This window comes from Athene noctua, chromosome Z, assembly GCF_965140245.1.
Source record: "Athene noctua chromosome Z, bAthNoc1.hap1.1, whole genome shotgun sequence".
In the NCBI taxonomy this organism is placed as follows: domain Eukaryota; kingdom Metazoa; phylum Chordata; class Aves; order Strigiformes; family Strigidae; genus Athene; species Athene noctua.
In genome coordinates this window covers 6,440,113-6,453,432 of record NC_134077.1, presented here as the reverse complement: position 1 = coordinate 6,453,432, position 13,320 = coordinate 6,440,113, and the positions used below count along the sequence as shown (strand labels likewise).

General features: G+C 36.2%; 1 protein-coding gene across 2 annotated transcripts in view; it reads right to left on the bottom strand.

Annotated features, from left to right (window-relative positions):
- RIT2 (Ras like without CAAX 2) overlaps positions 1-13,320 on the bottom strand; it is a 175,637-nt gene that overhangs the window by 44,583 nt on the left and 117,734 nt on the right. The window contains exon 5 of one of the 2 annotated variants that reach the window (XM_074932026.1): positions 3,993-4,002. The exons of the other annotated variant lie outside the window; for it this stretch is intronic. Coding sequence (XP_074788127.1) covers positions 3,993-4,002 — 10 coding nt within the window. The remainder of the gene's footprint in view (positions 1-3,992; positions 4,003-13,320) is intronic. 2 annotated transcript variants of the gene reach the window in all.

The following is a 13,320-nucleotide window of genomic DNA, read 5'->3' as shown; positions in this document are numbered from 1 at the left end:
CTTTATTAATCTAAATTTCCAAAGTTTCTGCTTTTCTTTTTTCTTTTGAAGACTATTACCACTTCCATTGGGGCTCATCAAGTCCTGAAACAAAACTTAAGTAGCAGCATCTGACTATTGGGCAAAATGGAAAACTCTGATTCTACCACACCACACTGAACAATGTGTTACCTCTGGCCCATGTGTTTAACACCAGAAATAATTTTGTTTTCTGCAAAATATCCCATAGGCATGTTTGGTTTGTTTTCACAGGAGACCGTTACGTAAGAGCAGGCAAGGCATATTCAGATAGTTAATGAAAAGGGTCATACACTAATTCTGTGCTTTCTTTCCATAGCAAGGCTAACATCAGTTCTGGGCTGGAAAACATATAGCTGTGGGCAAAGTTTCAAGTTAATGTGCTTTTTCAAAGGGAGTTTAGTTGTTTTTTTATCAGCTAGAATAATTTGTCTATGTCTGGCTCTATAGTTACCCTCAGAGGGTATCAGGAAGGTGGCTTCTCATGCATAGCTATTTGATGATAAAACTATCTTAAGACAGGAAAATCATGGGGTAAAACAAATGCACAGTTTAATCTTAGGGCTAGAATAACTGAGCTATATGAACCTCTAATGCATCATGATACATTTTGCTTTGTTTTGTACTTAGTAGCCTTAGCAAACACCTGAAGTGATTTTCACAGCTTTTATAAGACAATAAATTTTGGCCTTCCTCAGGAAACATATTCTCATATGATTTGCCATGTCCAAAAGATTCACAAAAGACATGCCATGGCTTTAAAGGACAAATTAGAAAGAACAAAGTTGGACTGACAAGAGGAAAGCAGCTTCTGTCTGCCTGACCCAAGTCAAGTATGGATAATGAGCCAATGTAAAGGGTCAGCGTGAACAACAGCCATGGGGAATTTCAGACTTCCAAAGATGAAGCAGCTTATCCAGTATATGCAGAGTCTGTAAACCCCGAAATGAATGAAACACTATCTGAAACTCATTTTACACATAACAAAGACACAAGTGTCTAAAAAATTTCAATACATTTTATGCAAACTTTTAAACTTTGCAACACTAATAGCATTCTAGGTCAAAGTATGTTTGCTAACAAAATTATGTAACTATGTGACAGGCAGGTATCTTTTATAATGCATCATTTTAGAAGCGTGCTTCCTAATTTGCAAAGATGGGGTTAGTGTTCCCACAAACATGTCCTAACTGCTTAGCCACTCATTAAGCCATCAATATTTTTGCTATAAACAACCTGGAGAAGGAGACATTTGCTTCAGAAGTGGACATATTCATAGCACAGAGTTAGATGAAAAAACAGTCCATACAAGAAAAAAAGTAGGTATTTTAAGCCCCAAAAAAATGTAAACCGAACAAACAAGCAGTTTTGGTGGATTCAAACAGTTTGGCGTGAAGTTTCAGATATGTATGTTCCATGAAATGCAAATGTCCTTTTTATGTGTGGGCATGAAAATTAACTTAAACACAGCAGTCTATAAAAAAGCAAAATACTATCTGATTAGCTTTACTGCCTCCAAAATTGTCTGCTTGAATGTCACCCACATTTGTTGCAATTTGATGACTGCATAAACTCTATTACCGTTTATCACAACTTCTGTGGTTGTGTCATCTCAAAGACAGACTCGGCGAGGATCGGATCCCTGGTGTGTTAGATTCTGTGAAAGTGAATTGGAAGATATGACCTCTCCCTGGAACAACTCAAGATTCAATTTCAGACATAGCAGACAAATGTAACACAAAATAGCTCCATCTCACAGTTTCTTCTCTAATCATTTGCTTGCAGAGCACAATAATTTATTGTGGACCCACACTTCAGTAGTAAATTAATACTCCCACTCCCCGTGCTGTCTCAGCTATTGTGACTATAAGACCAGAATTAAAGTTCTGACCCATGTTTTCAGATGTACTTCCACCCTACCTACTCACACTCCAGTTGCTTCTACAAGCACATAAATTCATTACACGTTCTGGAAAGGAGATTCAATTTGAGTTGCAGTCTACCAGTGTCCCAAAGAGTAACAAATAAAAAAAATCTTTCTGACTATGTTGCATTTTTTACACTAATTATTTCCACTTTAGATTTTACCAGAAAAGTATATATCATTTTCTTGAAAACAGTCATATAGTTACAGTGGAAATAAATATTCCTCAAACTAATAAAGTGGAAGGTTCTTCACAGCTCGTAAACAACTTAAATATTGCATGGCATGTAAAAAGGTACAAAAAAAGAGGAAATCAATTCCAAAACTGAAAATGAGAATGAAAATGAGAAAACCAAAATCCCAATAAACTAAATTAACAAAAAATCAAGAAGGGCAAGTTTGTACAGGTGACCTTAGATGACCTATATTAGAGGGTAATTACTACCCAATCGATAGCCCTTACGCATAACTACGGACACAAATGGTCAATGGAAAGTGATAAAGGAATGGTGATCAATAAACATTAGAGTCTGGCATATGATTGTCCAAGAAGTCAGGGAAAATATATTACTTTCTGACTTTGGAAAGACAACACAGAAGCCAGAATTCATCAAAGTCTGGGATATGAGCAGTTTCCAAAATAAACTACATCACCATTCTTTTTCAAATTCTTCCTATATGACTGAGTTAAATAATCTGGTTAAAATGTGGCTGCTCGATGATGAGCTTCAGTGCAATTTCATATTGCTGGTACATGCACTGCCAACACTCCTGAAGAACGCCCCCAAACCTTGCATGGTGTTTGTGAAAATAAGCATGCTCCACTTAGCTGTTTGAGATCAGAGTCAAATCAAAATACAGCTTCTTTGCCAGGACAACATAAAAGTGAGAAGGAAGGCCCTAAGTTTGAGGGCTTTTGTTGAGATGCTAAACCTCTGGTTGATGGCAGATATACAATTTCAGGGGTCTAAACCAAAGTGCAATGAAATATCTGATGAAGGAGTGGAAGATATTCTTTTCCTGAATCCAAGCAATCTTGAATCTGGCCCTTGATGAAGACCCAACGGCAAAAAATTATTTAGTATTATTCCCTGATCACTGCTAGTAAATCAGTTCTAAGCAGTTCTTTGGAGTTGTACTTTATATTTAAAAAAATGTTCCTGATTTATAATTTTTGCAGTCTAATTTACATTCACTGAGAGACAGCAGTCAGTCAGCTATATAATATAAAACACATTTAGTGCAGCTTCACACATACACCCTCCTCCTCCTGCAGTCAAAGAATGTTGATGAAAATTATCCCTGGGACATGGTTTCTACAGACAGCATATGAATTTTTATACAGGCAATCTTTAACTATTCCTGCTGATCCTGGCCAGGATCCACTCCTTAAGTCTGTCATTGGTCAAAATCAAAAATAAAATCCAAAAAGCATTCACATAAAAGGACTACAATTTTGGTAATTTAAAATTGGATTAGGAAACCCTTCCCTACAAAAATAAAGACAACAGGTTACTGTTGTAGAAACATGGCAGTCTGTCTGACAGATCTTCCTAAAACCAGTTCATGTATGCTGTCTTGAAAGGTGCTCAGATGATTCCAAAGTAGATACACTGCTTTAAGAAAGTGTAACTTCCTGATTCCCTCAAAAAATCATTTTTAGAAGAATTTTACCAATTCTAATATTAACAACAAATAGCAGCATAAATCAATATACAATTATATTGTTATTACTGCCTTTAGATCTAATCCTTCCAGATGTCCAAGCATGTTACCCCGATTCTTCAGTTATATCAATAACATAACTCACCTCCTTCAAGCTGGTGAGTGCTGACCCACTAGTGTAGTTCCAAGAACTTCATCAAGTTTAGCTGCCTGAGTAAGCGCTATGGAATAAAAGTTGCAATGTTCCACATCAAACGAAGCAAAATAAAGTTATTTTGCACCTCTCATCTTTTTCTACACATTTTTCACTAAGCTGTAGGATTAAGATTGTTTGGTGAGAATGGATGGATCTGGATTTCAGAATAAGAAAACACCTTTCATTGACATCCCCCATCCTTCTGCTTTCCCATGATTAACTGTTATTATGAATAGTCAGTTTACATCTGGACATGAAGCTCTGAGTGACACAAGTCTCTGAATCATTTTACCCTGGGGTAGTGATATCGTCTGTTCCACCATTACCCACATTATCTAAATTGCTTGAACATGTTTATGCACAGCTAATGGATTGTATTGTAAGGAATAATGTTTCGGCTAGACATAAATCTGGTTTTAGACCTCATTTCTTGATAAATATGTTAATAGCCTTTATGCATAATTTGTTTGTACCTCCATGCAGTGCGAAATTGGCAGGCAGTATTGTTGGTGACTGATAGTATCTTTATAACGTTAGATTTAGATGATTGTGGCCTTTGATTAAAACACAGTAAACTTTCTGCCTGTGCTATTCCCTTGTTCAGAATTGATTAAAGATATTATGATGTGCTTTCTTGGGTAGGGCTGCATGACTAATTACTGGTGGTTCTCCTTGGAACAATCATATTCATGAAATTGATTGACCACACTTTGTGGACCTTTGTTCGGCGATTTTTATTTGGTAAAACAGAGCTTAGCCCTGCAAAGCCAATGGGACTCCTCCACTGAGCAGCTTCAGGTAGCTTAGCATTCAATTTACTCTCTCCAATTAAAAACTGATAAATATTTGTGTGAGAGCAAAATACACATTTGACGTCCTTTAAGTAGCTCATCAAAGGAACTGTAATTCTTTAAGGAAATATTCTTCCATTTTCTACTCATCCAAAAGTAAAGAGTCCTTAAAAAATCCTAGTGCCTGCGGGATTTCTCCAGCACATTAGCTCAGTTCTGCTGATGGCAAGGACCTGTCAATTTTTCAGATTATGTCCTACTTGATTAAAAGACCCTGATTTTCATGAGCCATAGCAGTGGTCCTCAGAGCCAGGGAACAGACCACGGGGACTGTTCTTTCCTGTGTTCTTCATCCCTCATGGTATTTCATGTTTCCAGCACTGAAGTCCCCTGTTCATTCCCTGGTATTAGATTAGATCAAGGTCTCCATTATATTTGTTAATTAAAATTGCATTATATATGCATATATGTATGTGTATATATATATATATATTATATATATTAGACTATATATTTACTTCACCCTGTACTTCACGTGTGTGTGTTTGAGTAGCAGCTGAAACCCCTTTGCAGTTCCTCAGACAGACAAGGAGGTTATGCATGTCTTTCATGTGGACTTGCAAAATTGAGTTAACATAATGTTACCGACCATCCTGCAAGTATTTGTAGATTCTACATAAGTAACAAAGTGCCAGATGTGGTTTTACTGGGGAGCCAACATGGCCTGATCTCCTCTGTCAGTGCTGGCTGGTGTAGTGTGCTTCTACTACACTTCTGTCTTCAGTTATATCGGGACTGTACTACTCCTGGCTCTCCTGTAATTTGGTTATTAGCAACATGTAATAGATCTTTATGACTCACAGACATATTAAGTTGAGAATATTAACATAATGGCCGTTATTATCATTAGTAGTATAATCTTAGAGAAGGGATTATCTGTAATATGGCAATATCTGTAACGTATGACATAAGGAAATGTGTGTTCCTTGAACATCTATAAAGTAAAATCAATCCTTCCTTCCGCACTCCCTATATATTAAATATAGTAAGCCTAGCTGCAGATCGGTAAGAGGAGAAAAACAAAATATACAGCCTGCTAAAATATTCTATCTGCTTTCTGCTGCCTCTTTCCTAGTTATTGTAATTAGATAATGTTCTGGGAAGATATCCTGGTAATAACAGAAAAGTAGAAGGTGATGGTCCCCTCGACATATAACCTTATCAGAAAACCAGCAAATGACAATGTTCCTTGTAAGGAATAATGCCCTCTGTGCTTGTTAACATTTTCAACACAAAAGACTAAACGTATCTTAAGAAACAACATCTTGGAGGTCAGAACTCAGGCAAGGTAAAAGGGAATGCTTTTACAGGCCAATTGTTTTAATTCTGCTAAGCACTTCTGCATCTACAGGTGGCAATGTTAGTTTTTCTTTCCTTTGCAAGATTGATGCACAGGGATAACATCGTCTGACCATGATGAACACTTAAATGTGATCTAACTTTTTTTTCTTGGTCTGTTGAAAAGAGTCAACTTTGACTTTGTATGCAAAGAAATAATGCCCTGAGTTCCCATGTACCACCTTCCATACCCAGGAACAGTCAGTCAGTCAAGCCACACAATATTGAAAGAGGTTAAATGTCCTCTGCACACTGTCATAATTCACCAAATATATCAGGCAATAAAATCCCGTGATAACTCACTTTTCATGACAAACCTTGTAATGAGAAGTGAAAATGGGACAAATTCATCTATTCACTTGACATAGATTGTAACTAGAAGAAGAAAAACTAGCTCAGAATTAACCCGTTCTTGTAATGATCGCACAACTGAAAACAGATGTTTCTCCTTGGCTATATTCTTGAGCGGTGGTTCTTGATTTTTTTTACCTTCTTTTCTCTCAAGTACCTCTCTGGCAGCATGACTACAGAGCAGTAACTACAAATGAATAAAAAGAAACATTTGAAAGTGTCTACCCAGCTCATTCCTATTTCCATGGAACAGAAGAGCAATCAAGATTTCCATTGAATTTAGACTCATAATTGAACCACTGCCTAGTATCTATTCTTCCTTTAAAGAAACCTGACTTTTTCTTTTAAAACGTTTAATTTATTAAATTCAGATATGCTCAATTGTCACAAAAAGATAACTTCTCATTTTATGGAAACACTATAGGTACAGAACACATGATACATTAATGATGAACTGCAGGGTAATAAGAAAATGAAGGGAATTAATTAGCTGCATCTTCAAAAAGGCAGTGACGTGATCAAAATGCCTATAGCCAGATCCTAAGATTAATTCATTTTTACTTCTTGGATAGATGATGGGCCTAAAAAAGCTAGAAATCAACAGATAAGAGTAATGCAAATTACTCCATATATTTGAAGAAAACGATACAAAATACTGTTGAAACAAGTCCAACTCTGAAAACTCTGCTGTATCCAGTATTTAAAGATTCTCATGAAGAGTCTCAAATGACTAGAGAGACTTTTGCACTTTGAGCCTTATAAATGAGAAGTCTGAATACTTTGGACATCTCAGGAGAATACAGCAAAACGGTACACAGCATATCACCAAAAATTGGGGTGAAGAGATATCTGAACTATATAAAATTATGTGAAAGCATAAAGCTTAAAAATGTTAAGAATACGGCATTGCTGACACATTCTGGAAAACTACATCATGTAGTATCAAAGTGACCTCTGCCCATCTTGTCACACCACATGAGCTTGTCTTTTGTTACTATGTCTGTTGACAGCACATTATGTGATGAAGCATGACATAATATGGAGGACAATACGAAATGAAAAGATAAACTTTTGTGACATGTATTGCATTAAAACACCAATAATCTAAGTAACTGATAAATTTTCAGTCTCCTCAAAGGATTAGAATTAATGCCTGCCGTTGTTATATAGAAACAAATTTACAAATTTGAGTTAAAATGATTTTTCAAGTAAATGGACGGGTATCCTGTTATTTTGAATGAACGTGAGATCCTCTTACATTGAGGTTCATTTTCTCTCATAATAGACATTATTCTCTTCTCTTGTATGGTGTTAGTAGAGGTCTACTCCCCATCTAGGCCCTTTTCAGGAGAGAATGGAAGTGATTTGGTATCTACTGTGATATGTGCAAGAAACATCTGAAGGAAAGCTATGGGAAAAAGACTTCCGCTCCCCAGAGAGTTGGAGTTCTAAGAGGAGCAGAGCAACTCCTTCTGCCTTTCACATCAAGTTTAATGGGAGTGTCCTTATTGGGAAGAAGTATGGACATAAGAAAATATAAAAAAAGAAGATAGTAGAGTGAGCAATACAGAAGAATTGTCAGGAAAAGACTGAAAGCAAAGTATCAGTAACGTGCTTGGAATCAGGCAGTTAAAAAAAAAAAAAAAAGCACATGAGGAATTAGTGAGACTAATATTCAGAAGAGAAAAAAGGCCTCTAGTGATGTGCAGCCCAGAGGGAAACCCTCTATTAGTATTTCAATTATTACTTAACACTTCAACACATCTCTGTAACAACAAGTAATACATTATTTTTAATTCCTGTTGCTTGACTTGAAACAGAGCTTTGGGACAGAGTATTCTGTCATGAAATATACATGTTGTTAGAAATTTTTGGGGGTTTTTCCTGAACTAGTCCACCACAAACTTTTTTCTTTTTTTCTTCATATAACATCTCTTGCAGCTAACTAGCTTTTATTCCTAACCTTACACTACATATAGTATTATTTAATATACCACCTATATTTTTTCATATTATCTGTTTCTGAGAAGCTTGGAGCCTACATTTTTTTCAAAATTCTTAACTGGCCTTAAGAAGACATTTCTGAAGAGTCTGATCCTTTTCTAAAACAACGATACAGCTTCTAGAATCCAAACTATCTTTGTATTTTTTGTTTGCACAGTTAAACCTATTTCAAGCCAGTGCTGTGAGTGCTTTGAAACTGTTAGTTACAGATATTTATAAAAATATGACCGGTAGGAATAAGGAGAATGGAGTCAATTTTTCACCTTCAAAAAACAAACAGAAAACAACAAAATAAATCAAGATATTTATTATGTGACAGAACTGAACCTCAAATGTTAAAAATTTTACATTACTCTAAAAAGACACTGATGAAATTCCTAGAAGAAAAATTTACTGAAGACTAGTACATACACAAATTTGTGACTTTTCCTTAGACGAAGGCTCCTTTATTTTGCATTTCAAAACAAGATGATGTGGAGTATTCTAACTTCTTGCTTTGAAGAAAAAAAAAAAAAAAAAAAATCCAATATTCCAGTAGATCTAGTTTTTCCAAGCAGGAAAAGATAAAACAATATATTTATTCTGTGCTAGTCATGCTCCTCTACTGCCATCATTTCTTTAGAAGGTATCCTGAGCTCTGTGGTAGATCTCTGCTCCTTCTTTCCCTCAGAAGTTGAACTTTTCTTGCAGCTGTGTTTTTCAAACTAAAGAATTGCTAGCTCTTACTTAGTGTGCACATATCCACTCTGATGACTGAGAACTATGTTTTTACAAAATGCATTGAGTTAAAAGCATCCAGAAAGAAATAAACCTACACTGAATAAAAGAACTGGAGAACAGCCAATCTGTCCAACTTTTGATAACGAAATAGTGCTGCAATACCATCTGCTGGCCCCAACCCAAGCCCAGAATTTTTATTACCCTAGGCCCTCCGAGCACATGTAATATGCCAAGCTCTGTGTGTTATTTCAACCCCTATTAAGTTGTTTACATGTGTAAGGAACTGAAGGAAGTAATGTCTCAAACATTCATTGACACAGAAAACCTCAAGGACAAATTGTGGCCTTTGTGATTAGTCTAAGGAATGAATTATCTGCCTAGGGAAGCACAGGGTGTATCGAAGGGTGCATGGCTCTGCTCCCTTGCAGTTGTATAACCAAATTACTTAGATAAGCCTTGAAGGGAAGAGATGTAGACTGAGTAAAACCATATGTTCAGGTTAAGGCTTACACCTTAATTTACGACTGTAGCCTCTAAGAAAAGCTAAAAGATTGATGAGAAAGATAAACAACAAACACCAGATTGAGCTAATGACTGGATAACTGCCCAAGAAACAAAAACTGAGGGAAAGGGAAAGATGGTAGGGGGAGATTACAACCACTGACTCAGTTGGACAAAAGTGTCAATGTACCGAATTCTTCCCCAATGCATGCACAGAACCAATGCTCCACGTGTTGCCTATCTCTTGTGGAAATGAGTTCATAGAAAACCTGCCTCTCTTTGTCGAGTATCCTAATCAGCTGATAAGATGAACTTAAAAGGCAACAGAACACTTTCTGTGTGCCCACTACCCAAGACTGCCAGACCTGAGACAACTCTGGGTCCTTGGGTGGTGATCTGGATATCTTTGGCTCTCTTTTTCTCCTTTCTTTTTATTTTCTTTCTTTTCTTTCTTATAGATTTAGAAGAGATCACATTGCTTATTATCCTTTTCCAAGTTATTTCTACCACAAGTAAAACATTTTAACTGGTCATTTGGTGTCATTTCACCTTAATTTAACCTGAGGGGATCACAGAACTGTTGTGACTCTCTGGGCTTCCAGTCTAAGTCGTGACGACATGCGATGAAATAAAGTCATATATGTTCTTTTGAAGTTTTGAGAGAAGAATGGGGAAAGAATAAATTACTTCTGTCTGCTGAGCCTGTGAGGTGGTAGAAAATAAAGTATAATTTTCTAAACATTTGATCAAAATATCACAAGTTCTCTGAACAATTATTTTTCCATCGATACTTTCCTCTACTGCTTTTCTTCACCAAAGTCGCTCTACAGCCTCTTCCTCTAAATACAGCACAAATAGTTCCCTCTGATTTTTCTCTCTCTTCTTTCTTCCATATTACAATAACAAAGAAACACTATTGCTGTCCTCAAGCTGCAAAAGATGGGACTGACAAAGAAATCCTATACAGGTCCTGTGAGCACAGTGATTTTTGAAAACACTATTTCGTTCTGAGGCTCCCGCTTTGCATCATTAAGAACTGGTGCTTGGGTGGCATTATCTAATCAATGATGTCCGTCCCCAAATTGTAATTAATGTTATAACTGACAGAAGCAAACTCAAATCATCATAAAACTCAATCATCCAGGCTCTGATTCTTGTAAAGCTATGAAATAGATGGTTGTTTTTCTTCTGTATGAAGGTTTCAGATGAAACTGTGGTAAGAGACTTTAGGCACTTTCAACAGCTCATTTCATTCTTTCTAGAAGAGCCATTTGCTTTTGTACTTTTAAAAAATTAGGTGATGATGACAGTTGTCAAGCCTCAAATCTGATTTTCCTCTTTTCTTAATTGTCCCCCCCATCAGCAGTTATCTTGCCGAAGTCAGCGGAAGTGCTCCCAAGACTTTCTAAGGGAAGAATCAGGCCCTTAAATTTTTGTAGCAGTATGGCATATCGAGTGAAATTTCCTCCTGTTGCCTTAGGTCACTGTGTTTCAATGGTATAATGTCTGCTGTAACTTTGCTGTTTACCCATTTCTTTGTCTACAGGTCTCTGGCCCTTTAGATTCTCTGAAGACTAGTGTATTTGCAATGATGATTTCTACACAACAAAAGACTCTTCCTTAAAATTCTAACGGTACCATCATATCATTTCATACTGATTAATGATCCATTGTCAAATTCTTTCCAGTAGGATTATAGATTCCAGTGTTCTCTACTGGTCCTATTCTAATTATTTTAATTATTTTTGTTGATCTGGTATATAGTTTAGTTTTTTAACCCCTCTTTTTCTTTTGTTACAGTTCCACACAGACACAGGTGTTACACAGGCATCATATACATCTATCATCATACCAAAATGTGTGAGATCACATCTGATATCTACTGTATGCAGAAGAGATGTTCCCTGTTACTGCAGCAGTTTATGAGCAAAAATGTGTTGATTACAAAAACCTACATATATTTAAGCCCTTTGAAAGGACATTATAGATTTCAGTCTAAACCTGGGATGGTGGAAAAAGCAACTAATCAAAACAGGTTTCATAGATCAGCCAGACACAGAAACAGCAAACATGATCACATGATTAACTGATTGTTGTAACGTATTTGATCTTAACTGATTGTTGTAACGTATTTGATCTTGACTGTGAAGCTCTTTACTACCAGACACATGTTATGACGAAAGTCAGTGGAATTCCCATTATTTACTTTAATGAGGTTTTTGTCAAGTTTTTAATATTTAGAGTGTTTGAAATTACATGATTCAGTCATAACCATAGCCGGTCAGAATATATGACTTTGTTTCCAAACAAATTTCAAAAGCAATGTTTTTTGGTAAAAGTTGTGCAGAGAACATCCAATTTATCAAAGTACGATAAATAGAATTATTTTAACTTTTTGATGTACAGTTTCATAAGCATCAATATTGTAAAAGGAAGTTAACAATTTTAAAAAGTTAGTGGAAACCTCAATGAATGTAAAAATCCCCAGCTTGAGCAAAAATATTCCAACTATATCTGCTCATTGTAATAGGCAGCAAACAATCAAATCAACATTTTGGCAGCACATGGCCCCAGGTGAACTCTTAGCAGCCAAGGGAACGTTTATTATAGGGTCAGATATTTTTTAAAATGTTCTCTGAGATTTTCATTAATTCCCTGGCTTATACCACGGGAATAGACAATGTTTCTTCCCAACCCAACTGTGTTTTTCTGGCAGTCATTCTTTACAGATGTCCTTTGTCTTAAAACATCTGCAGTTGCAAAGGGATACAGCCCCGTGTCTGTGTAGGTGCAGGACTAGCAGGAGCGGTTAATGGGATTTTCTATTTGCTTTTCAAGTTTTACTTATTCCACCTTAGGAATCTAAGGAATTTTAAAAGTTTTGTGAATTAAAAATCCCATTAAAACCCCTGTATACTATAATCATTTAATTACTCAAGTCTTTCTAATGTTATCGTTGATGCATAATTGGAATTTCTTTTGCACTGTGTATGCTGATTATGTTCCTAAGAGAAGGAAAATCTCTTTATTTCACATTTTTTGTTCTTTCCCATTACTCTTTTTTTTTTTTTTTTTTTTTTCAAATGGAATAGCTGAAGTCTTTCTGAAGATTTCAAAACAGCTAACCCTATCCTTATCCAGAAAACGGAATCTCCAGCCTATTCATCCAAAGAACATTTATTCAGAAATGTGGCTGTCGGAATGCTGTTACGGCCTGCTTTATGAGGATCAGGGAATGCAGTGTCACAGGGTGGGGTTTTTTGCACTGAGATGTCTTCTTTAGTTGCCAGAGGTTGTCCACATATGGTAAAGAGTGAAAAGGAATGAGATGGTATCCACTGGGTCAAAGGACAGAAGACTGACAGTAAATGTTGTTACTTCTTAGGAGGGTGTTCTTTCACATCTTTCTAAAGATGCATTTCCCTTTACACTTGACTCCTCAGGAGGTCTGGAAGATGTAAAGAACCACAGACAAAAAAGGAACTCAAAAACCCCGTTTTCAATGCGCAATGGGTTATTCTATAAATGCACTGGATGCATATCACACTACTGAGCTCCCTGAATTGGCATCTTAATTAGCTGTTTGCATTTACACATAGTCGTCTTCCACTAATATGGGAGTCGTGTAATATAGTGATCAATGAATCAAAAGTTAATTGTAAAATGAACAAGACATGGAAAAGGGTATCTACAAGATAGATGGTAATGTGCTAATTTGATTAGTTACACAGTGATACTGTTACTGGTATGAC